Source organism: Haliotis cracherodii, unplaced genomic scaffold (genome assembly GCF_022045235.1).
Source record: "Haliotis cracherodii isolate W230 unplaced genomic scaffold, xgHalCrac1.p SCAF_12, whole genome shotgun sequence".
In the NCBI taxonomy this organism is placed as follows: domain Eukaryota; kingdom Metazoa; phylum Mollusca; class Gastropoda; order Lepetellida; family Haliotidae; genus Haliotis; species Haliotis cracherodii.
Window position 1 is genome coordinate 39,176,298 of NW_027266267.1, and position 27,409 is coordinate 39,203,706.

At 39.2% G+C, this 27,409-nt stretch overlaps 2 protein-coding genes across 2 annotated transcripts in view; both read right to left on the minus strand.

Annotated features, from left to right (window-relative positions):
- Positions 1 to 3,540: 3,540 nt before the first annotated feature.
- On the minus strand, positions 3,541 to 4,119 carry LOC139457372 (mucin-7-like). The gene has a single exon (XM_071238777.1). It carries the CDS (start codon positions 4,117 to 4,119, stop codon positions 3,541 to 3,543), a length of 579 nt encoding a protein of 192 aa, XP_071094878.1.
- Positions 4,120 to 17,144: 13,025 nt separating this feature from the next.
- Positions 17,145 to 27,409, minus strand: part of LOC139458420 (uncharacterized) — a 41,699-nt gene continuing 31,434 nt past the window's right edge. The window contains exons 4-7 of the mRNA XM_071239846.1: positions 26,772 to 27,095; positions 26,340 to 26,447; positions 23,983 to 24,001; positions 17,145 to 23,236 (exon numbers count right to left, since the gene is read on the minus strand). Of these exons, the coding sequence (XP_071095947.1) occupies positions 21,766 to 23,236; positions 23,983 to 24,001; positions 26,340 to 26,447; positions 26,772 to 27,095 (1,922 nt within the window). The 3' untranslated portion in view covers positions 17,145 to 21,765. The remainder of the gene's footprint in view (positions 23,237 to 23,982; positions 24,002 to 26,339; positions 26,448 to 26,771; positions 27,096 to 27,409) is intronic.

The following is a 27,409-nucleotide window of genomic DNA, read 5'->3' on the forward strand; positions in this document are numbered from 1 at the left end:
CCTGAAGTCATTCTTCAAATGAGAATTAAATAAGGATTTTTCATTTTCATTCATTATTTACAGTTTCATATGTTCAAAATTCACCAATCAAGATGCACAATTTACATAATATCACTCACGAAAAAAATCTAATTTCTGAAATATAGTATTTCCTCTGCAGGTCCAAACCAGGTTCAAACGTTATTTCCAGTCATAATGCTTTAGGGGCTGGTCACGTGGCCTCTTTTGGAAAACAAACTATGTGTTACGCTCATGGATATGTGTATTCAACAGTATCACTTAAATATATCAAAACTAACAAAATAATAACTGCTAAGACATTTAAAGTTATGAAAAATATAATGTTCGGGGATTATTAACTACCAGTAACCCCTTATACATGTACTCCAAGACCAATGTACAAACCTCCCTACAGTAAGGTATCTGTGGCAGACCCTGGGCAGTAATCTCGATACAGACAAAAAAATAATGTCAGGGGAGAATGTAGTACAAAAAGTAAATGAAAAGAAAAGAAGTCTACGCGCATACATTTAACCTTGCTGAAGTGTTTTCCCCAAGTTCCAACTACGTTTTGAGACCCCAAGGATATTACCTCTGTGACTACATACTAGAAACTAGTAATTTGACCTATGTTGATCTTTGGAAATGTATGTATTTTCATCTTGACATCACACTCAGCAGGGTTGACGGCAACACGTCGAACGAAGAGTTTCACACAATGATATATTTCGATTAGACACTTAACGTTAGATGCTGCACCTTCCGCCGAATACATTGATGAAAGCGCTGAACACTGTTTAAACAAAGCGTACAGCAATTCAGCCCTCTCAGACCACTAGTAAAAATTCCGTAGCTATCAAAATCAGTTTGACAAAATCCAAACATCAGAACTTCATCAAAAGAAAACTCGCAGAAGCTTCAGAAATCCGCCGTCGCTCACCTTTGGTCAACAGAATTCAAGGGTAATACATCTCTCCTGCCTTTGAATATCTAATCAAGCAATAGACTATTTTAATTAGGATCCAATCAGCTTGTCACAGTTGTTTAATCCTTTACATTCTTATCCTTGCTGCACATCTGGCTTCATTACTCGTATGCTTCATTACCTGTGTGCTATTTGGTATTCTTATGGTACACTTGGCATATGTATTATGTATATACGTCACAGTCGAAATAAAACAAACTTACATCTTCAATTCACTCCCCCATTTCTAGCATGTTTCCTGCCCAAAATATTTTGCCATACATACTCTGAAGATTGAAGTGACCGTAGCTTTGCATTTTGCAACCTATGTTTCGACACATATCATGGTATCATCAATATGCCTAGTACCGACAATCATTGAAACAAAAATAAGTTTGTACAAATATTACCTAACAGGTCGTCAAATCAGCTGTTTCAATCAGCGGTGATTCTCGTGATTTGAAACCCCTGATAGGCAGATCAGGATCGCATATTTCCCAAGTTCATGGTAGAATATTCGATTCGGGGAAATGTAGACCGACCTGTTGCAAAGTTCTATTACCGAAGTAATGCCACTACTCCTTTCAGTTATGCATTTCCAATGACAAGCAAGTTTATCCGAATAAGTCTTTGATTGCCACGTAACATCATTATAACATACCTTCCCTGTTAACCTATTGTTTTGTTTGTTTGTTTGTTTGTTTGTGCGTTTCCTTTTTTGAAGAGTGTATATTGATATAATTACTTTCTTTCACTCAGGCCCAGTTGCAGGATCTTAACGGACAAATATGGCTGCCGTACTGTGGCGATGAGAGGAGCTGTCATCGCTTCATCCGGATTTGTAATCAGCTCCTTTGCAACCAATATTGACTTCCTCTAGATCAGTTACGGATTTTTAGTAGGTGAGCTGGAACGAATAAGCAATTATAACGCTCAAGTAGTATTAAAACATGTCACACAAATATTGCAATGACGAAGATCGTAGAGTACACATGTACTATTAACTGAAAAACGTAACTGTGGTCCATATAAAGATCAATCAAACCAAATGTATTCTGAAATTAAATTATCCATCTCGTCGAGTTTGAAGTCGTGACACACAATTTGGATGTTTACGTGGCTTTTTATAGCTTGATAATCACACAGCTATCAACTGCTCATAAAAAAACTCGTTTAACCGTAGAAAAGGTTTAGGCAATGCCACGTCTACGCGCTGTGGGTATGCTGCAAGCAGGAATGGCGCGGACGAAGTTGACAGACATTGTAATGTTCATCGAAACACAATCTTATCTTTTTGGAAACGTTTTCTGATACAAACAAGTCAACAAGGCAATCCTATACGATCGGGGCATCTACGGAATCGATACCAAACTACCACATTAACAGCTCGGACAATTCCTGGGTTGAGACCAATTAATGGCAGAAGGAGCACAACGTCCGTCCAGTGTTGCTTTCACGTCACCGATAGGCACAGCAAGCTTAGTGTAGACAGTATCTGATGCTCAGAAGACACGACTGGGACGGTATACTGTTCACGGAGGAGAACAGGTTTCATCTGGACACATCTGATGGTCGTGCAAGTGTCAACAGGCTTACAGGAAAACGTTTTAGCGACGCTTTAGTTTGGGAGTGAATGTGTAACATTGCTGTGTTGCTATGGCCAGTTCTTTCTCCAGACCCCTCTGTTAAGGGGAAGAGATGGAACGATGCCTACTAGGACTGCAGACCCCTCTGTTAAGGGAAGGAGATGGAACGATACCTACGAGGACACCAGACCCCTCTGTTAAGGGAAAGAGATAGAACGATGCCTACGAGGACTCCGGACCCCTCTGTTAAGGGAAGGAGATGGAACGATGCCTACGAGAACACCAGACCCCTCTGTTAAGGGAAAGAGATAGAACGATGCCTACGAGGACTGCAGACCCCTCTGTTAAGGGAAAGAGATGGAACGATGCCTACGAGGTCACCAGACCCCTCTGTTAAAGGAAAGAGATAGAACGATGCCTACGAGGACTCCGGACCCCTTTGTTAAGGGAAGGAAATGGAACGATGCCTACGAGGACACCAGACCCCTCTGTTAAGGGAAAGAGATAGAACGATGCCTACGAGGACTGCAGACCCCTCTATTAAGGGAAAGAGATAGAACGATGCCTACGAGGACTCCGGACCCCTTTGTTAAGGGAAGGAGATGGAACGATGCCTACGAGGACACTAGACCCCTCTGTTAAGGGAAAGAGATAGAACGATGCCTACGAGGACTGCAGACCCCTCTGTTAAGGGAAAGAGATGGAACGATGCCTACGAGGTCACCAGACCCCTCTGTTAAAGGAAAGAGATAGAACGATGCCTACGAGGACTCCGGACCCCTCTGTTAAAGGGAGCTTACATAATGTTGTGCTACAATATTCAAAGTATGTATGGCAGTTCATTTTGTACAAAATAAAACACATGCTTGTATTACAAAGTTTAGGAACACCAAACGGCCCATTTTGCTACACCTCTTGTCTTCACTAACACCAAAGATGTTACATAATTTTGTCATGTTAGACTATATCTAACATTCTGTTTTAAAATGCCTATATGACTATAAACCTCACTCTTAGGGAGACGACGTTTTCTGCCTCGGTAAGGTGGTGTGTTGTTGTCGAAGTATCTGTATTTGGCTTCTCAGTGAACGATGTTTGACGACTGGATTCATTTTCTGTATCAGTCAGGTAGTATGATACTGTTGATGTTCCCGTCGGAGTATCTGGCTTTTCAGTAGATGATGGTTGGGGACTGGATACGTCTTCTGCATCAGCCAGGTAGCGTTGTGTTGACGTTTCTCTCGGAGTATCTGGCTTCCCATAAAAGGATGATTGGGGACTGGATTCGTCTTCTGCCTCAGTAAGGTGATGTGGTGTTGACGTTGCCGTTGGAGTATCTGGCTCTTCAGTAGATGAAGGTTGGGGACTGGATTTGTCCTCTGCAGCAGTCAAGTAGTATGGTGTTGCTGACGTTGCACTCGCAGTATCTGAATTTTCAGTAGACGAGGGTCGAGGACTGGATTCGTCTTCTGTTACAGTCAGGTAGTATGGTGCTGCTGACGTTGCTGTCGGAGTATCTGGCTCCTCAGCAGATGATGGTTGGGGACTGACTGCATTCATCTCCTGCATCAGTAAGGTGAAGGTGAATTCGAAGTATATGGTTTCTCACAAGATGATGTAGCAGTTAAGTAGTATGGTGTTGTTGAAGTTGCACTCGGAGTATCTGGCGTGATGCTAGGATGAGGCTCGATGGCTGGTTTGGTCGTCTGTGGGAGTCAGGTAGTATGGTGTTGTTGACTTTGCACTGGCAGTATCTGACTTTTCCCGAGAAGATATGTGGAGACTGGATTCTAAAGTAGGTGGAGTATCAGGTTTATCTGATGCCTGTCTGGATGAATGTTGTGCTTGAGAAGGCAAACTCACATCAATGTTTGGAATCTGATTATCTGCTATTTGGACTTGGTCTTGATCCTCTGGTTGGGGATGGATGGCAATGACGGCTTGGCCCACCTCTTCATAATCATCGTCAGAGGAATCAGATGCCCGCCTGTGGCCTGGTATCTTTTCTTGTATCCCAGAGTTGTCTACATCTGCGTAGACATAATAACCGGAATAATAAACTCTTCCAGCTGCTGCTCCTGCTTCTTGTACAGCTGATATGCAGGATAAGGTAGACCTGGAAAGAGAAAAGGAATAGGTTTAATGTGCGTTCACATACACATATCCGAATGCGTGAAATACATACCATCAAAATAACGCTTGAGATGAAAGGCCAAGATGACGGGGGCGTGGCTGTGTGCGAATAATGGCGACTGTAGTCTGGGAAGCTTGTTTGGGTAGCCGGCTAGGTAGTAGGCGAGAGATCGAACAAAGTCGTGGTACAAGGGAAACTTTAGTGGTGGTTGATTTGACGAGGATGATGATGACTTTTGAGACGCTCACAGATGTGTATGATATGGCGGATGTCCGAATACCATCATTTCGAGAAAAATAATGTACAAGAACTCGAAAAGGTAACTGTGGCTTATTTATTTCAGACTTTGAACCTTACTGATGAACAGAGTGAACTGTGTTATCATTGGTAGTTGACAAAGACAGTTCATATGTATCATTGATATGATTGATAAACACAGTTGATAGTTACGGAAGATTGACATGATAGTGTGAAGGGTGAACTGATCTCACCGTCAACCATTACTAAAGGTAGAATATCCTAGTTAATCCTTCTATTGTTCTACTCCTGGCGGGGGCGGTCGGGTAGCCTTGTGGTTAAAGTGTTCGCTCGTCACGCCGAAGACCCGGGATCGATTCCCGACATGGGTACAATGTGTGAAGCCCATTTCTGGTGTCCCCCGCCGTGATATTGCTGGAATATTGTTAAAACCGGCGTAAAACTATACTCACTCACTCTACGCCTGGGTAAACATGTTGTTTTAAGAAAATTTCGGAAGTGTGGGTACATTGGCTAAACTTGGCGACTGAAAAATCTATCAGCGTGAAAGAATTACCCACAGAGGAAGAACGGACTAAAAATCCTAAAACTATCCCATCCACATAGTATTAAGGAGTCACTACCAATTTCCTCTAATTATAAACTGTTCCATTTGGCCTCCGTAAGCACCAATAACCTGTATGCCAATTTGGCAATCACAACATCACAAAACCTAGAATGAAACCCAGTCTTCATGGTCACACCCGGTGATGAGTAAGATCACGAATCCTATATACATTCAGACAGCATGTCTGTCTATTTATTTCCAATATGATCTTACGATTTGTGGTAAAGGCATCCTTAGTATCCCCCACAAAACGTCATCTTTTTAATTGTCAGCCAAACAAAACGTGAGGGTGTTGAGAAAGTTCAACTTTTGGTGGGAACTCGTCCTGTAGGGAAATGTCCATGGGGAAATGTCTGTACCCCGCTTGTGAAATAGAATTTACTGATGGGAGATGTGACATAACGTCGGTTTTCCTCTCATTTGAGACTGAAGATACAAACAGTTGCACCGATTTTAACATCTTTGTTCAAACAGGAATATTCAGGAAATGTTTATGTAAACATTCTTTGTCTATTTAAATGTCTGGTTGTTATCAGTCATCTTGCTATCTACAACATATATGTGTACATGTAACATCCAGGTAAATATCGACACACTTAGCCACTATTATCTGTACTTGGTATTTGTGATGTCATTGATTGGTGTCCTTCATCAGTAATCCGTTGATCGAGGTAAAAATCTAAAACCGCAGATCAGTATAATAACTATATTGTGCACAAATTACTATGCTCTTAGAAATGAAATGCATTTTTACAAACATGGTTATTCTTTACAAACAGTGCTATGCGGAAATTCTTATTTGAGTAAGGAAAAGCAAATGCGAATATTAGATTCTACTCGACACTTTATATTAAAAACTGGCATATTTTCAGTTAAATGAATTGTTTAAAATAAACTGCAAATAGATTTATTATATATACACATCTAGCTTGGCATGTACAATTCATTTGTTAGATCTAACCTTCATTGATGTATTTATTGTAATATGCCCTTTGTGTTATGGAGCGGTATTAACATAGGCGCTTCGCTTGTTTACCAATCAATTAATAACTATGTTTAAACCAAAACCTAAAAAGTTATAACCTGTATGACTCTGCATAGATTATTTAATTATAACAGTCAATCCTTATGAAATGGTTGAGTAACAATCATACTACAAGACATGAGAAATAGTTATCGAAATGCGCAGAAAATTCTAATTACCATGTGAATAAGAGAAAGTGACTTCATAATTCCTATTAATCAAAGCTGTCAATAACCTGCCAGTGAAATCTATCGGAAACAACGCACATAATTTAGAGTAAGCAAGTTTTACTCGTTACTATATTTTTCTACGACTACGAAGTATTTTAGAGATAGATTTTTTCCGAGGAATAGGCAACAATACAAGCATTATATTGCTTCGGTGTGTGAATGCATTGCTGCTTGGTTCCACAGTTCTCATAGTGCTTCACACAGGTGGTATGTCTGACTTTATATGTGTATTTGGAATCATACGTCTAGCGTGAAAAACACGTGCTATTCGTTGGCTATAACAACTGAAATCAGTCAAAGTTTGTACTATCCTATGCAATATCATATCCTTGGACTCTTCGTGTGCACAGACAAGCTGTTTAGTGCAATCATTCCTTATTAAAATATATTTAAATTTCTTCGACCAATTCCTCTATATCTTCATGTATGCATTATTATTTTACCTTATCTCATGACCACATGTAAGTGACCAACCGCAACCGAATGCTCTGGTGTAACCAGCTAGTGTCTCTGAATCTCGTTATGCAAAGCAATTTCTTTAACGTTTCGCCTATCTAATTTAACACTACGACATTTCAGGGCATATGATGCTGAGAGTTATTTCGGCTCTATTTTTAGTACTGTCTTTGATTATCCGCCGAAACAGACTCCACTTTGCGTAAAGAGATGGTTATATGAATGGACCATTGAAAATCAGTCATGACAACAGGTGTTCGCGAAGAGGTTAAGCATGTCCTGTCCTACCGGTAGCACCCGACATTCAAACGATTTGCAAAAGTAAACAGTAAGAAACTACTTCCGACGAGATTTTCGAAGGAACTCATCACAGAAAGTGTTAAGTTTATATTAAATAACAATATGTTTAATTGTGATGGGGAACATAACAGACAAATAAAGGGTTCAGCAATGGGTCCTAAAAAGCATCAACTTACGCTAAGTTAGTTTTGGGGTACTTGGAACGAACTCTGGAAATCAAATTCAACTCATGTATGAAGTCTGCAGAATTCAGTGTTTCATAATGTAAACATGGAAATTGTGGAACTTGTGATTATGTAGTTGAAAATCCATGAAGAATACATTGGACAAACGGAGTGCATAAGGGACAGAATGCGCGTCCATAAACAAAGGCATCTCCATAAGTGCTCACATCGACACATGCGCAGCAGTCATTAAGAGGGTCTGCTCATGTTCTTTTCGATTACCATATTTACCACAAGAATGATGAAGGTCACCTGCACTGGACCTGCATTATGAGGGCGTAGAGGTCGACACACAACCATTGGTGGCTTTCTGGAGAATGTAAGACATGAGAACAATCAACCAGAAGCTCCTCATTGGTTGTAATTTGTCAGCGCACTACATCACACATTTTCGCTTCTTACGAATATGTTACAACTGTCGCATGAAAACATTATTTAAAAAAACGCTCCGCCATTTAATGCAACGTGTTGCATTTTTTCTGTGCATATTACACCAGATGTTCGCTATGACCGATCACAATCATCGATCATTACTAAATGAACGAAACGGTGCCAAACATGACAGCATACAGTTATAGTCTTTATTAAGTATGGATGTAGCTTATAGGCCAAGGATTCAAATAACTGGCACATCAGCCAGCAGCAACACAGTTATAGACATACTACATATATATTTGTATCCATCGACAGTTATATTTAAATATTGTTTACAACAAATAGTGTATCCCGGAGGATAAAGGCATTTCAGCAATGTTATAACAATGTCAACATCAGAAGCTGATATAAACATGTTAAGTGTATCCCTAGAAGGAAGTATATACTATGTCCTGGGTATATCATCATAGGCAGTACAAATGAGTTAGAAATGATATTCACTTTCGGTAGCCAAAAGAACACGCCTCACACATTCTATTTTCTCTTGGTATGTTAACAAATTTCGCAGTTTCTATATTTAAGTGATGTGAACTGAATCTAAATCGTACCGAGGCAATTCTAAAGTTTCAGTCCAAAATGATGTCTCAAATAAGAATATGAACATGTGTTTGAGCCACGGGACAGTGTATTATGCAAGTCTTGTTTATTTGTAGATGTTAATCTCAACATGAGTTCTTTCAAATAGCTATAATCATATGAAGTTATTGTTGCTACCAAACAAACACTTTAGTTTTGTAATCTCACTTACCCTGCTAATAGTAAAGGCATATCACGGGTGACGGACATAATATTATATAAAAGTGTTGTGCCAATGTTACTCTACTTTTATAGCCGAATATATGCAGAGCATATCGTCCACACTCTCCACGAACAACGTGGTTAGGAGAAGTAATGTTTACATCTACACATATTAACATGCCAACAAATGTATTTCTTGATTTCAAAAATACTATCACTATCTATTCCCACAAGTCCACGACCATATGATAATATAGCTGATAGTTATGAATCAAAGATTTTGAAAAATACATTTTGTCTTAGTGGCTTCAAAGTAAACAAGTATTGTGTCATCCCAAATAATACCTTCTTTGCTCGGATAGCAGCACTTCCAATGTAATTTGTTCAGGACCATCCGATAAAAAACTAGTAAAAACAACTGTGTCAATTCGGGATGCAATTGTATACTGTACGGGCTACATTGTAATTAACATGGAAAACAGTGACGGACTTAAGACACATACTAGGCCTACACCAACAGTACATTGAAGAGTTTCCGAAAGTAAATGAATAATTACCTTTGACACAGCATTTTACACTATCACAAGTGGATTTAATAGATCCTAACATCTAAGGAGAAACGCCCTTTCGTTTTGATAGGGGGGTGCGGGTGGGGGAGGAGGGTCCGATTTAAACAATACTTTTTTCCAAGAAAAAGGAGGAGGGTCTGACCAGGGCTTGGCTCTGTGAACCAATTCAACAGCCTTAGAAAAGAAATACTTAATACAATTTACGTTTCCTTTTGACAACATTCGATTATTGATCGAATGTAAAATGAAAATAAATATCAGGACATGAATTGCATTGCCGAAAACATTCCAGTGATTCAGTAATTGTAGCATATACAACATACCAGAAGTTTAGTCTGTTATATGAACTTGCTGTGGATAGTTTACTAAAAAACACTTAGCACTGTAATTTCTCTATAATTTGAGGCTGAATGAAAATCACCCTTTTCATGAACCGAAACGATAATTCCTATGGACCATGTATTTTTAAATGAGATTTCAAAAATATCATTAAAAAATGGAAATATAAGGCAATAGAATATCCTTTGACTGTTTTACAAAAGCTATATCATTTAGTCTGTGTGTTGCCTCACTTCATCAAGTGAAAGAGGCGAATCTAGAATAGCTTCAGTAAGAACTGGATAGTTGTTCAGATGCGGTATGTTATTTTTTCCCAAAGCCTTCTCCGCTAGTTGTTATGTTTCTGTAGACCTACATGCAGATAGTCTAATGGTTAGAGTACCGTGTTACTCAGAAGAATAAACTGAACTAGCCCAAATGTGCATAGGCTGATTGCTGGTGTTGTCTAAAGTTGAAGCAAGGCGCTTACGATGTGTATTTTTAATATCTTTAATAAACTAACTTCTAATGAAACGAGCAAAAGGTGTTTGCGGTAATTGGTGTGGTGATAAGCTAGTCGATAGTCAAAAGCTATTAAAATCTATATTGTCAGTGACTTGGTCATCGTTTTTAATCATTAAGGTGAGATGGATGTAGCTAGTGTGTACCAGTTAAACATACGTTGAAATTGATTGCAACCATATTTGTTCGAACTATATTTAAAGATATTGAACTATATCATGTTGAACAAATGTTGTTAAAAAATCAATTTCATATGATACTTGGTTCTCTGAAATCTTGTGACAATGAGAGGGGAAAAAGGTGATCGAAAACTGAACGAGTCTGGTCACAATTCTCGCTTCGAAATCGTTAGGTGTTTCTTATTGTGGGTGGTCAGTCTCGCTGACGTCCTTGATGCATGTCATCGCATCCCAATCATATTGATCATGATCAGTTTCACGTACTGTAGAACTTTTGGAACTTTCTATGCTAATGAATACAGTATTTTATGTGTAATGTTATACCTGTAGTACAAGTAGAGTGTATATACGTTATTTCATACTGCATAGATCAACTACAGGAACAAATGAAGACTCCACAGACATTCAGTACTCAATGAATTAAATTTATGAATTTAAATTCCTGTATTTTGTTTTCATTTGACACAGCAAACCTTTTGTCAAACCTTATTTATTTCGGCAGATGCAAGAATATATAACGTTATCCATTTTTTACATGATCTCCACATTCTACAGAACTGTACATGATAATGACAAACCTTTAATATAACACTTCCAACAGTTCTACAGAGACACTGTGTAGGACTGACTTTCACAGGTTATACATCGATTTAGTTCAACCTGGAACAGTTCTACAGGGCCAATGTGTAGGACTTTTACAGGTTAAACATCAATTTAGTTCAACCTGGAATGTTCTACAAAGCCACTGTGTAGGACTTTCACAGGTCATACATCGATTTAGTTCAACCTGGAACAGTTCTACAGATCAACTGTGTAGGACTTTAACAGATTATACATTGAAACAGTTCAACCTGGAACAGTTCTACAGAGCCACTGTGTAGGGTTTTCACAGGTTATACATCAATTTAGTTGAACCTGGAACAGTTCTACAGGTCCATTGTGTAGGACTTTAACAGGTGATACATTGAAATAGTTCAACCTGGAACAGTTCTACAGAGCCACTGTGTAGAGCTTTCACAGGGGTTATACATCGATTTAGTTCAACCCGGAACAGTTCTACAGAGCCACCGTGTAGGACTTTTAGAGGTTATATATTGATATAGTTCAACCTGAAATAGTTCAACAGAGCCACAGTGTAGGACTTTCACAGATGATACATTGAAATGGTTCTACCTGGAACAGTTCTACAGAACCAATGTGTAGGACTTTTACAGATTATACATTGAAATAGTTCAATCTGGAACAGTTCTACACGTCCACTGTGTAGGACTTTAACAGGTTATGCATTGATATAGTTCAACCTGGAACAGTTCTACAGAGCCACTGTGTAGGACTTTCACAGGTTATTCAATTATATAGTTCAACCTGGAACAGTTCTACAGATCCACTGTGTAGGACATTCACAGGTTATACATTGATTTAGTTCAACCTGGAACAGTTCTACAGAGCCACTGTGTAGGATGGGTTATACATTGATTTAGTTGAACCTTGAGCAGTTCTATAGATGCACTGTGTAGGACTTTAACAAGTTATACATTGATTTAGTTGAACCTAGAGCAGTTCTACAGAGCCACTGTGTAGGACTTTAACAGTTTATACATTGATTTAGTTGAACCTAGAGCAGTTTTATAGATCCACTGTGTAGGGTTTTCAAGGGTTATACATCGATTTCGTTGAACCTAGAGCAGTTCTACAGAGCCACCGTGTAGGACTTTTACAGGTTACACATTGATTTAGTTGAACCTTGAGCAGTTCTACAGAGCCACCGTATAGGACTTTTACAGGTTATACATTGATTTAGTTGAACCTAGAGCGGTTCTATAGATCCACTGTGTAGGGTTTTCACGGGTTATACATCGATATATTTCAACCTGGAACAGTTCAACAGAGCCATTGTGTAGGACTTTTAAAGGTTATATATTGATATAGTTCAACCTGAAACAGTTCAACAGAGCCACAATGTAGGATTTTCACAGGTTATACATCGATTTAGTTAAACCTTGAACAGTTCTACAGGTCCACTGTGTAGGACTTTAACAGTTTATACATTGATTTAGTTGAACCTAGAGCAGTTCTACAGGGCCACTGTGTAGGACTTTCACAGGTTATACATTGATTAATTGAACCTGGAGCAGTTCTACAGAGCCACCGTGTAGGACTTTTACTGGTTATACATTGATTTAGTTGAACCTAGAGCAGTTCTATAGATCCACTGTGTAGGGTTTTCACGGGTTATACATCAATATAGTTCAACCTGGAACAGTTCTACAGGGCCACTGTGTAGGACTTTTACAGGTTATACATTGATTTATTTGAACCTAGAGCAGTTTTATAGATCCACTGTGTAGGGTTTTCACGGGTTATACATCAATTTCGTTGAACCTAGAGCAGTTCTTCAGAGCCACCGTGTAGGACTTTTACAGGTTACACATTGATTTAGTTGAACCTTGAGCAGTTCTACAGAGCCACCGTATAGGACTTTTACAGGTTATACATTGATTTAGTTGAACCTAGAGCGGTTCTACAGAGCCTCTGTGTAGGGTTTTCACGGGTTATACATCGATATATTTCAACCTGGAACAGTTCAACAGAGCCATTGTGTAGGACTTTCACAGGTTATACATCGATTTAGTTAAACCTGGAACAGTTCTACAGGTCCACTGTGTAGGACTTTAACAGTTTATACATTGATTTAGTTGAACCTAGAGCAGTTCTACAGGGCCACTGTGTAGGACTTTCACAGGTTATACATTGATTTAGTTGAACCTGGAGCAGTTCTACAGAGCCACCGTGTAGGACTTTTACTGGTTATACATTGATTTAGTTGAACCTAGAGCAGTTCTATAGATCCACTGTGTAGGGTTTTCACGGGTTATACATCGATTTAGTTCAACCTGGAACAGTACTACAGAACCACTGTGTAGGACTTTTACAGATTATACATTGAAATAGTTCAATCTGGAACAGTTCTACAGGTCCACTGTGTAGGACTTTAACAGGTTATGCATTGATATAGTTCAACCTGGAACAGTTCTACAGAGCCACTGTGTAGGACATTCACAGGTTATACATTGATTTAGTTCAACCTGGAACAGTTCTACAGAGCCACTGTGTAAGATGGGTTATACATTGATTTAGTTGAACCTTGAGCAGTTCTATAGATGCACTGTGTAGGACTTTAACAAGTTATACATTGATTTAGTTGAACCTAGAGCAGTTCTACAGAGCCACTGTGTAGGACTTTAACAGTTTATACATTGATTTAGTTGAACCTAGAGCAGTTCTACAGGTCCACTGTGTAGGACTTTAACAGGTTATGCATTGATAAAGTTCAACCTGGAACAGTTCTACAGAGCCACTGTGTAGGACTTTAACAGGTTATTCAATTATATAGTTCAACCTGGAACAGTTCTACAGATCCACTGTGTAGGTCGACTTTCACAGGTTATACATTGATTTAGTTCAACCTGGAACAGTTCTACAGAGCCACTGTGTAGGGTTTTCACAGGTTATACATCGATTTAGTTGAACCTGGAGCAGTTCTACAGAGCCACCGTGTAGGACTTTTACAGGTTATACATTGATTTAGTTGAACCTAGAGCAGTTCTATAGATCCACTGTGTAGGGTTTTCACGGGTTATACATCGATATAGTTCAACCTGGAACAGTTCTACAGAGCCACTGTGTAGGTCGACTTTCACAGGTTATACATTGATTTAGTTCAACCTAGAGCAGTTCTACAGAGCCACTGTGTAGGACATTTACATGTTAAACATTGATTTAGTTCAACCTAGAGCAGTTCTACAGAGCCACTGTGTAGGGTTTCCACGGGTTATACATCGATATAGTTCAACCTGGAACAGTTCTACAGAACCACTGTGTAGGACATTCACAGGTTATACATCGATTTAGTTCAACCTGGAACAGATCTACAGGGCCACTGTGTAGGACTTTCACAGGTTATACATTGATTTATTGAACCTAGAGCAGTACTATAGATGCACTGTGTAGGACTTTAACAAGTTATACATTGATTTAGTTGAACCTAGAGCAGCTCTACAGAGCCACTGTGTAGGACTTTAACAGTTTAAACATCGATTTAGTTGAACCTAGAGCAGTTCTACAGAGCCACTGTGTAGGACTTTCACATGTTACACATTGATTTAGTTGAACCTAGAGCAGTTCTACAGAGCCACCGTGTAGAACTTTCACAGCTTATACATTGATTTAGTTGAACCTGGAGCAGTTTTATAGATCCACTGTGTAGGGTTTTCACGGGTTATACATCAATATAGTTCAACCTGGAACAGTTCTACAGAACCACTGTTTAGGGCTTTCACAGGTTATACATTGAAATAGTTCAACCTTGAACAGTTCTACAGAGCCATTGTGTAGGACTTTCACAGGTTATACATTGAAATAGTTCAACCTGTAACAGTTCTACAGATCCACTGTGTTACAGTTACATTTGCCTTTGAGAATATTGATTATATAAGGTAGTCTAGGTCTGAGTCTGTCCTTGAATGAGTGAGTATAAAGTATATAAATCTTTCTGTGAATGAACGCCCGTCAGACTCTATCACTGAGTTGCCTGGTCAAGACTCCATTGTTTACCGGCCGCCGTTGTATGGCACGGTTATTACTGCGTCTGGCCCACTTTCTTTTTCATGCAGATTGTGTGAGTGGCGGGCGCTTCCGGTGGAGCAGGAATCCTTTTCGTGAATACTTTGTGTCGGCTTTGATGTTCAGCGATCCATTTAGATACATGTCATCACTATTTTGCCGTTTACAACCAAAGGGATTAGTGATTCTCTGGCGTTGACGTTTAATATTTACATTGAGACAACTGCAGGGTTTTGGTTGTGACAGGAACTAAGCTCCAGTGTGTGGAGCAATGTCCGCAAATCAGCACGTGGCAAGAATCCGCCCTTTTACTACACTTCTTTCACCAAATGAGAGCACACAAAACATATTTAGTTACCTAATTTGAGGTTCTTCTGGGTCTGTAACTACCATATATGATGTCGAGTGAGTGACTGAGTGAAATAGTGGCTTGGCAGGACGGTGAGTTGGTGGGCCTAGGATCTAAGTGGGTGTCTGTGTGAGTGAGTGAAGACTAAACGCCTTTAGTATATGTCAGTTGTGTTTCAGCTTTATATGGGAATCATGTCTAATGACTGATATCCCAGACGTAACCACTGTGTTGAAACCGTACATACTGACGCAGATCAACTACAAAACAAGTCTTTTCTCGTAGGAATCCTGGTCTTGACATTAAGACAACGTAATCCACACTGGTCCACGTTATAGATTCCGTGTCTTAGAACGATAAACAATACAACGATTTTCAGTGCGTTTCGATTGAGTCTTGTATCATATGGATTTTTCAACACCAACGAGGCCGACCAAATATGTGTGTTTAAAGCACATGTGTCTGTAAACTGTCTAGTTATTATACATCTATAATATGATATGAACTATTGACAATTGGTAACAGGGAATTAATGGTAGTAGAGGACGAATGGTAAAGGGGCCCGACGATAATATCGGACCAATGTCGGCCTGTGTATATCCCTTACGCCTGTAGACTCTTGTCTTCTGATACATTGAACCCTTCATGTCGGCCATATGTATCCACTTCATAGACTTCAAACAGATCCCCATGTACACCATATACACCCATAATCTGTACTCCCGCGTCTACCTGGACACTGTAACCCGTGTATTGCCCCAAAGACAAATAACCTGTATTCCCGTCTCCATGTCGGCAATTATGCTGTATACATAACATCATATCTGTGAAACGTCCAAAATCAAAGTGCACCTCTGGTGCTGAAATTCAGGCAAAAGTTTGAAGACTTCTCATTTACACTAAGCTGCGTAATGAAGCAGAAATGAATTTCCTGTAGTAAGGGCTCAATAAATATCCTCGTCGCCAAACCTGCTTTCCTGATGAATTAGGCAAACCCGTTTCATGTAATAATACCATCGTATACATTGCTTTGAGTTTCGTGTTGCATTAAACGAGACAAATTCAGTTTGCACACTACGTCTTGGTATACACTATTTCCAATAATCCACCACTGAGTTTGAAACTCGATTTGACAAAAAAAACAACATTTTATACCATACACATTTTATTCAATTATAATAGCAAATGCAAGTAAAATATTTTAGGAAGTACACATGTAAAGGCAATTTTACATTTCCTTGCTCATGAATACCGTTTTATGTTTGCCTTAGCTTATGTCTAGATTAAACATGAATACAATTCTTTATCTGCATATAGACTCACTGAATGACACAATTGAAAATAACATCATCCCGCATGTCAAGTAAATATTAAGTACAAGGACACCAAAGTTGCCGATATCATCCCACCCTTTTAAATACTAAATTTAAATCAATCCAATTTATATGTGTGGTTAGTCCTGAAGCTTGGGTTGGTTGTTAAAAGCCGCATTCAACAATATTCGAACTATATGATGGTAGTCTGAAAATAATCAAGACCAGACAATACAGTGATTGACATCATGAGAATCGATCCACGCAATTGGGATACCCAGAACATGCATCAACCAAGTCAGCTGGCTTGATCCCGTTAATCGCCTCATTTGAAGGTTGCTGAAGAACTCTTCTAACCCAGATCTTTATGGGTCGTGAAGCTTGTGAGTACAGCTGACATCATATGGCCCATGGCAGGAGCTATTCTTCATGCTCAAGCACATGATTGTTTACAATGTATGACGCTTGGAGGACTGGAACAAAATAAAATACTGTTAATAATCCCCCAGAACATATTATTATGACACCAAGTGTTGCAAGTGAAATATGTTTCAAAACACATGTTCATGTCGCAATGACTGACGGAATATTCAGCTCCTGTGCGAGGACCAGTGATCCGAATTGGAGAATTCCTTGAATCTTCCATTGACTTGTTCTTATATAGTAATTTGCAAAAGTACGACTATCTGCTCTCCAGCAACATCACGCCACTTTACCACGGCACTCGCGGAACAGTTGCAATGTTGTTGTCTGGTGGAAACCAGTTTTGGTATCTCAAGTGAATTCAATCAGGCATGCCTGTAGGCCTTCAGGATTGTTGCTCTCAACCATAACGACATGATGTTCTTGCAGATCCCTGTCTTGCTGTTATGCGCCAATGGAAGAAACAACCGTTGCCTTGTGACTTCAAATTAGCATAGTAAAGCCTGGATTGGAATGTTACAAGCCAATTGTGTCCTCATGTCCCAAGATCAGTTGATGACCTAACTTTCCCATGGATGATGCTCTATGAAGGGATCTCCTGAGTGTCGTGTTATTTGATGAAACCATCTTGGCCAGGATGGTGCGACCAAAACAGATTGATTGCTTGTGTCTCCCTAATCCCTTACCTGGGTAACAGTCCCGGATGTGAGAACACTTAAGCAAGAACACTTAACCACGCAATTGCTAGTATGTTGTGCTCCCAAGCCAGTTGCGCAGGGATTTGCGACACAAATACTGGACGCTGGTGATTGAAAATAGTGGAAAAGAGATCGTAGTTGCGTCTGTCCAGATTTTGTCACTTCAGTTGGAACAGTCAGGTATAAGTTTATATTCTATTGGCGTTGAATGTCACGTTGGTGGCGCTTTGGAGATGACTTCTGGCCTCCAGTGGCATCTTAATCAACGAGTAGAACTGCAACATTTGTCCAGTAGGTGACTCGAGTGTGTTGATGCTATCTTGTTGAGGTAGTGATTCCAGGATTTTGTTCGAAGTTATTCAAGTTGTGCTTCATGTGCATCTTGTTGGGATGAGGTGAGGTGAGGTGAGGTGAGATGAAACGGGGTTTGAGTATTGCACTTACATAGATACATGCACGCATGTGTGTGCGTGTGTGTACGTATATGTGTGCTTCTGTGTGGGGACTTGTACTAGTTCTGACAAATGCCTGTTTTATAGTACAAGCCCACAGAGATCCCATGCTGCAGTTTAACTGGAATACCCCACTCAGACAGTTCATGCTGAGCGTTAGCCTGGGTAACAAGTTTCACATTTTTGCATCTTTCTTGGTATGACACAGCCGGGCGATCCAACCACCAACCTCACACTCTCCAGGCAGATGCTCTAACCACTAGACCACGGAGGCGGCCTGCATATTGTTGGATGACCTTTTAAGCAACGTATTCTTTTTGTTAGAACAACTTGTCTTGAAATGCCAAAAAATATAAATTTCATAAATTCATCAATTGCAAAAGGCAACAATTCATTTATTGTGCATTTTGTGAAGAAATATTAAACCGTGTAATGCTCCAGAAATGAAACGTGATGGACAGACGAAACCTGTTTCTATATCCCCGCTAAATATTTTGTTTGTTTAGACAGGGAATCCTAAAAACGAATTGATTCAATTCGAAAATGTAGAAGTTGGACATTGTATGTACTTACATATCAGGATAATTTCCACCGCTATGTACTGTCCATGACAACCATAGGCCTTTACTTTATGTCCTTCAGTGTACCATATGTCAGAAAACAGAATGTTGACATGGTTGTCGCAGTGCGAGCAATAGCATATACAGTCAAGGAAACAAACAAGTGGTATGGTATGGTATGGTATCAAAATATGCAGACTGACTTTGTCTAAAGATTCGAAGCTAAAACATCATCCAATGCTGAAAAACAAAAATGTAAATGACACAAGAAAAAAACATAAACAGCGCCACGGCACTGTAGCTCACCTAGGGGTCTTTCGAAGTACCATGAGGGACTTCCCAAGCAACAAGAGGGACTTCCCAAGTAACACGAGGGACTTCCCAAGTAACATGAGGGACTTCCGAAGTAACATGAGGGACTTCCCAAGTAACATGAGGGACTTACCAAGTAGCATGTGTCTTCCCTAGAAAATGAGGGACGAACCCTAGTAACAACAGGGTCTTCCATCGTTACGTGAGGGACTTCCCTAGTAATATCAGGGACTTCCCTTGTACTATGAGGGGACACTGTGGGTCTTCCCTAGGAACACGAGTGACTTCCCTAGTCATATCAGGGACTTCCCAAGTAAAATGAGGGACTTCCAAAGCCTACATGAGGGACTTACCAAGTAGCCTGTGGGTCTTCCATAGTGACATGAGGGACTTTCTGAGTGACAAGGACAACGGTTTGATGTTAATATGTGATTGTACATTGGGAAAGTAACAGAAGTGACTTAGTTGTAACAGCATACACAAATGGACAAAAAATGCAACTAATGTTTAATAATTTTCTGCTGAACCCTCACTTCCTCACTGCCCCTCCAAAACACATTGTTTGGGTTAAACAAATCAAGCTGTCATCATTGGTTACGAACAAGCATGTGCTGTTATTGTAGCTTTATTGGTGCAGTGTTTTTTTTCGAAAAAATATATTTACAGAAGCCACCGATGCCGGACAACTTAACCATGAACTAACTCACTTGACTTTCAGTTAGGTGAGCTAACCAACTGATTAGTTTGAGAAACAATATGTCATATTCATAAAATCAAATATATACATCTTAGCAAATTAAAATTAAAAAAGTACAACTAAATATACAATCAATTTTACATTGGCTTCAATGCATCTACAAGGGGCAATCTGTATGATTTAGGATGATGTAGTTAGCTTGTACAGTACTAGTTATATCCTTGACAGTCTGTATCATGTTATATGTAGGGTAATGGCAAGACATCGGTTGTTTAAAACACTATCGCAATGATATACATTTAAAAAAAACGAAAAAAAGAAAGAAAAAAACCTATTAATCAGAGTGGTCCCTTCAATTTCTGTTTTAAGTTGTGTGTTTACTCATTGTCAACTGGTACTTCTGTCAGTTTTTTGTGAATACCATCCTGTACATTACATTCAGATGTTGAGTTTCATTGGAAAATGAATGTGGAATGACAGCGGGTGCTAAATCTATTGGTTGAAAAATGTTGTTAATGCGATAGAATACTGGAAATTTTAGGGACTTTTCACCGCATATGGATACGTTTCTCGATAAGCATATTTTGTCTGAATTACAAATAAAACAAAAATCAGTCAAACGATAACAACAACCTCGGATTGAAACCAACCATCTTAACGCTTCACAACAGTGGAAGCTTACAATATGTGATAGAATATTCAACGTATGTATGGCAGTTCATTTTGGACAAATGAAACACATGCTTGTATTACAAAGTTTAGGGACACCAAACAGCCCATTTTGCTACACCTCTTGTCTTCACTAACACCAAAGATGTTACATAATGTTGTCATGTTAGAATATATCTAATATTCTGTTTTGAAAAGCCTATATGAATATATAGCTCTGCATTGAAAGCACAGTATATTTACCACCAAAATATTGTTTCAAGCAACAAACTGACTCACACTAGAGCCCCCCATAAGATACATTAAAATGTACATAAGAAAGAAAGCATGAAATGAAATGTACATAAAAAATACTAGCTTCAACTCCAAGAATGAGTGAGTATGGTTTCGCACCATTTCAGCAATATTACAGTACTATCACGACAGGGGACACCAGAAATTTGTTTCACATATTGTATCCATGTGGGGAATTGTACCTGGTCCCTGGCGTGACAATCTGTTATAACCACTAGCCTACCGCACTAACCTTAAGGGTGAAAGTCCATATTTACATTTAAAATAGAACCAACTACATGCAGTAAAAATATATTTCTTTTGATGGAGTCTAAACTTAAATGTACTCGAGTATAGGCATCTGTGGTTTCTTACCAATATAGTTCTGACCAATTTTTTCTAAGTTGTCTTAACATATAATACAATTAACTTAGAACAAACATATTAAATTTATACAAATTGTTTTAAAATAACTGATATTTCTGGAATTGTCGTCTTAAAGAGTTCATGTTATTTCAATCATTAGAATGGAACTTATCATTCAATTGCGTCAGGCTTGTCAGAAGATGCGGGTTGAGGACAGGATTCATCTACTGCATCAGCCAGATGGTGTTCTGTTGTGGACGTTGCACTTGCAGTTTCTGGCTTCTCAGTAGACGATGGTTTGTAAATGGATTCGTCTCTTGCCTCAGTAAGGTGGTGTGGTGTTGCTGACGTTTCATTCGAAGTATCTGTCTTCTGAGTAAATGATGTTTGACGACTGGATTTGTCTTCTGTAGCAGCCGAGTTGTTTTGTGTTGCTGATGTTGCACTCGCAGTATCTGAATTTTCAGTAGATGAGGGTCGAAGACTCTATTCGTCTTCTGTATCAGTCAGGTAGTATGGTCCTGCTGACGTTCCAGTCGGAGCATCTGGCTTCTCAGTAGATGATGGTTGGGGACTGGATTCGTCTACTACATCACCCAGGTAGTGTGGCGTTGACGTTGCGGTCGGAGTATCTGGCTTCTCATAGGAGGAGGGTTGGGGACTGGATTCGTCTTCTGTATCAGTAAGGTAGTATGGTCCTGCTGACGTTGCCGTCGGAGTATCTGTGTTCTCAGTAGATGATGGTTGGGGACTGGATTCGTCTCCTGCATCAGCCAGGTAGTGTGGCGTTGCCGTTGCCGTCGGAGTATCTGGCTCCTCAGCAAGTGATGGTTTGGGACTGCATTCATCTCCTGCATCAGTAAGGTGATGTGGTGTTGTTAAAGTTGCACTCGCAGTATATGGCTTCTCACTAGATGATGTAGCAGTCAAGTAGTATGGTGTTGCTGACGCTGCACTCGCACTATCTGGGGTCTTGATAGATGAGGATTGAGGACTTGTTTTGTCTCCTGTAGCAGTCAGGTAGTATGGTGTTGCTGATGTTGCACCCGGAGTGTCTGGCTTCTTGTTAGATGAGGGTTGAGGACTGGTTTTGTCTTCTGTAGCAGTCAGGTAGTATGGTGTTGCTGATGTTGCACTCGCAGTATCTGGCTTCTTGCTAGATGAGGGTTGAGGACTGGTCTTGGCTTCTGTAGCAGTCAGGTAGTATGGTGTTGCTGATGTTGCACTCGCAGTATCTGGCTTCTTGCTAGATGAGGGTTGAGGACTGGTTTTGTCTTCTGTAGCAGTCAGGTAGTATGGTGTTGCTGATGTTGCACCCGGAGTATCTGGCGTCATGCTAGATGAGAGTTGAGGATTTTTTTTGTCTTCTGTAGCAGTCAGGTAGTATGGTGTTGCTGATGTTGCACTCGCAGTATCTGGCGTCATGCTAGATGAGGGTTGAGAACTGGTTTTGTCTCCTGTAGCAGTCAGGTAGTATGGCGTTGCTGATGTTGCACCCGGAGTATCTGGCGTCTTGCTAGATGAGGGTTGAGGACTGGTTTTGTCATCTCTAGCAGTCAGGTAATATGGTGTCGCCGACGTTGCACTGGCAGTATCTGACTTATCCCTAGAAGATATGTGGAGACTTGATTCTACAATAGGTCGAGTATCAGATTTATCTGATGCCTGTCTGGATGAATGTTGTGCTTGAGAAGGTTCACGTACATCAATGTTTGGAATCTGATTTTCTGCTATTTGGACTTGGTCTTGATCCTCTGGTTGGGGATGGATGGCAATGAAAGCTTGGCCCACTTCTTCGTAATCATCAGAGGAGGAATCAGATGCCCGCCTGTGGCCTTGTATTTTATCTTGTATCTCAGAGTTGTCTACATCTGCGTAGACATGGTAACCGGAATAATAAACTCGTCCAGCTGCTGCTCCTGCTTCTTGTACAGCTGATATGTAGGATAAGGCAGACCTGCAAAGAGAAAAGAAATAGGTTTAATGTGCGTTCACATACACATGTCTGAATGCGTGAAATACATACCATCAAAATTAAGAAACCCGTTATACATACAGGATAAAATTCGTCAAAACAATCAAACCTTTGCAAGACGTATGTGATGTTAGTAAGTAGTGTAGTGGGAACAAATCTCACAAAACTTTCAGAAAATGAAATTGACACATGCACTATTACCAAAACACGGTTGACAGATATAGTGTGAAAGCAGTGTTATTTACATCCTTTTTTGAATCTTTACAATGATTGCTCAGTGAAAGCTTTAGCGTCAAGGAAATAAGGCTGCATCCATTTGCTTTTGATGGATGCAATTCAATAATGCCGTTCACACCCACAACTGCTTGTGGTTTCCTGTCTCTTATCTATAAAAGGGATGGTACTCTTGTCCGATACATGTTTTCTTGGCTAGCACAGATGTTACCTAGAAAACATGTTGGTAGTGATTAAGTAGTTTATAGCGTATCAGTCCACATCCTTTTGAATCTTTTCCACACATCTATGATCATGATCTGTCTATACTATAAGACAGGCATTGTGTTATCATTATTGCATCATCCACAGATGTTTTGGTAACTTTGCATTTGAGTGTGTCTGACAGCAATACTATTCAGTGGAAGGACATGTAAGATCTTTCAGTTGACCTTTCTATTCACTTTATCCAGGCAGTGTATTTATCGTTGAATAACAAATGTTCATCTACTCACCTCCTTGACATCTCCTTATCTGAAAAGGTGTAGTAGGGTAGTCAAATCATTTGATCAAAAAAAGTTTACATAACATATTACCTATTCATTTCAAAATCAGGGGAAAATGGTATGGTTGACAAAAGGAAACGATTTATTAGTTCGAACAAGGTCGTTAGACAAGTCAGTTGCTTAATACGAGGACTGGGCAAAAAGAACTAAGCCTGACTAACTTTCAACTATATATGGGCAATATCAAAGTGAATAGTCAATGTAGTACATTATTTGAGTAGTTTATTGCTAGTGTATTTGGTCTGTACAATACGAGGCCTTTTGCATATTAGTGACAGACAGTTGAACGTGATAGGGGTCCAAATGGAGACAGAAAATGGATAAAAACGAGTACCAAGCAGTCATCAAGTTTTTAACTGTAGTTAAAAGCACTACCACAGAAATTTGGGGATCAGTACCTTAGCTTTTTCACTGTTAAACATTGGGCAGCTATATCTAAGGCTGGGATAACAAGCCAACTTCTATCAGTAAAGATTCAATCAAGGAGATAGAAAACTTAAAACTGTCAGATAGACGTGTTAACATTGCTGAACTTGATGAAGACACAGGTCTAAGCCATAAATCCATTGCAACTATTATTCATGAACATTTATAGATGAATAAGATATCTGTTCGTTGGATGCCAACGTTTCTAAATTCTGATCATAAGGGGAACATAACTGACATTGCCTGAGAAAATTTAGAGCTAATTGAGGAGGATTTCGTCAAATTCAAAAGGAGATTAGTAACCGGTGATGAAACATTGGTATACCACTATGATCCCGAGTCAATGCGTCAATCCATGGAAGGGCACCATCCCACTTCTCCAACACCAAAGAAATTCAAGTATTCAAGAACAGTGAAGAAAGTTATGGATACTGTATTCTGGGATGCAAAAGGTGTGATCCTTGTTGATTCTTAGAAAGTCAAAAGACGATTACCAGTGCCTACTTTGCTTATTTGCTACATCGCCTGAGAGAATCTCTCGAAGAAATAGGTAATAATAATAATTATTATAATAATAATAATAGTAATGATAATAAAGGTTTTTTAAGGCCAGATGGTGTTGGTTCAAATGGAGGTTTCAGATATAACCACAGATAGATCCCACTTCAGCTGGATCAGCTTGTCTTGTCTGGCATGGAAGAGCTGAACACACATAGGATCGTGATTCACACCTAAACACATGGCAGCCAAAATTGAAGCTAACTCCGAACGTTAACCCTTTATGGTATCGCTTTTTAAGTCTCTATAACGTCTTTGTTTAGAACAAAATAATATCATCAATCATAGGGACAAACAGGTATATCCAGAATCATAGCTGCGGCTGTCTCCAGTTTGAGAATTTGTCAAATAGGCAATCATAGGAAACTACTATAGGAAACACCTTTGACATTTCCTTCCACAAATCTGGGATAAGGCAATATAATGTTGTGTAGCACCATTTTGTTGAGCCAAGGTGATGGAGATGAATGAGGATGGGATTGGTCAGCCGTCCTAGTCTGAATAATAAGGTCAGAGCCCAATCAGATGCACAACAACTGACAACACATTAATCTTGACTCAAGTAAAGACTTTTTGGGGGGTGATACTAGATCATATCTGAATGATACTGACATGTTACACATGTCAGTATTATTCCTGCAATTGCTTTGACAAATGACATGAAAATAGCTTCCCTGTAAGCTGAACGACCAGAATCTTCGGAGGTGTGGAGAGTAAATCTTTCCAAGACAAATATAAAAGCAGTCAAAAAATTCACTTGATATTGGTTTTTTAAATTTAAGAATATGTAAGAATTGTTCCAGATCAATCATAATAATATCCTTTGATATTAATTTCTTATACACATAAAAATCGGGTGGTACATATATGGACTAACCACAGGCATATCACATGCTAACACGTACATTTCATCATTCAAAAAGTTGATACTACTTTGATTAAGAATATAACTGCCCTGATTTGAATGTTGATCAACAGATTCACTCCATCAAATCCACCAAGCATCATTTCAATATAGAATACTAGTATATTGGTGTGGAGAAAGTGAACCTAAATTCTGTAGCAAAAGGTCATATCTTGTCCCGAATATGACTAAAATGTTGTTGTTTTTCTTATTGTTTTCAGCGTTTATTCTTATGAACGTAACTTCTCAGACAAGTGTATCTCTCTCATTGCTACCTACTATGCACGTGTTATTGTTATTATCTCGGTCTTTCACACATACCCCCATGACAGCCTATATTCATAAAATGGATTGGAAAGTAAAGACTATACTGGGACAATTATGATACCATATATATTATCATTAAATATATACTTACTTTTCAGTCTCTTGTACACCAAAATCAAAATGCTGATAACCATTGAAGCAATCACGATGACAACTGTACAGGCAATAGCGATGACCATTGTTAGTGAAATTCTAGAAGCTAAAAGAAAAAAGCCAAGGTCACAATGTAAGCATCACTACAGGTAAATGTTTCTCTTTAATTGCCCATAATGAATTGGCATTTGGAATATTGATTTTTTTTCTTAATTTTTGATTCTTCTGTTGTTTGTTTACCCTTTTGAAAGGGAACGTTAAAAAATACAACATGTCAGTAACGACTATAAAAAAATAAATACTGTGATTAATGTTAGGTTGAAAATGTTGCAATTAATTAAATTTATATTTTATTTTGTTGTCATGATTAAGAGGACATGGATTTTCTTGAAAGATTGCATGCATGGTCAGATAATATGAAATGACCTACCTGGTTCCAAGAGATCCATGCTGAGAGTAATTGATCTCTCTCCGTTATCAATGATTACGTTATAGGTTCCAAGGTCTTCCTTTCGTAAATTGTTTATGGAGAAGGTATACTCCAACAAAACCTTGTTGACACCGATTCTACGTGATTCTAGGAGGTGTCTTAAACTGTATGTCCGGTCCAGGTGGCTGTCACCCAGTAACAAGAGAATCTCATGCTTCTTCGGTGCAGGGTAACTCAGTATAGAAAAAGTCCCCTCGACATGTTTTCTGTTCCATGAGATTATAACTCTCTTGCTCTTGGGGGAATCATATCTTGTCAATGTGGCTGAAATGTGTATTGAGTAAATTATGTCACACTGAAATGATTGAGTGGGTGAGTTGGGTTTTACGCTGTTTCATAAGATAAAGAGGCCTAAATAGAGGCAAATAGTGATGCGAATCTCAGAAACGGCAGTATTTGTTTGCGTTTGGAAATATCACTACCTTACAGAGGTCAGTAATGATTGCTGACAAATAAAATGTGACAATTGACTATCATGATATATTTACAAAATAGTGTTTATGTGATTTCGTCAGCTATTGGGAAATAAGAATAAAGCCACAAGACTAGCTCGTCTGGATATTTAATCAACAGCTTAC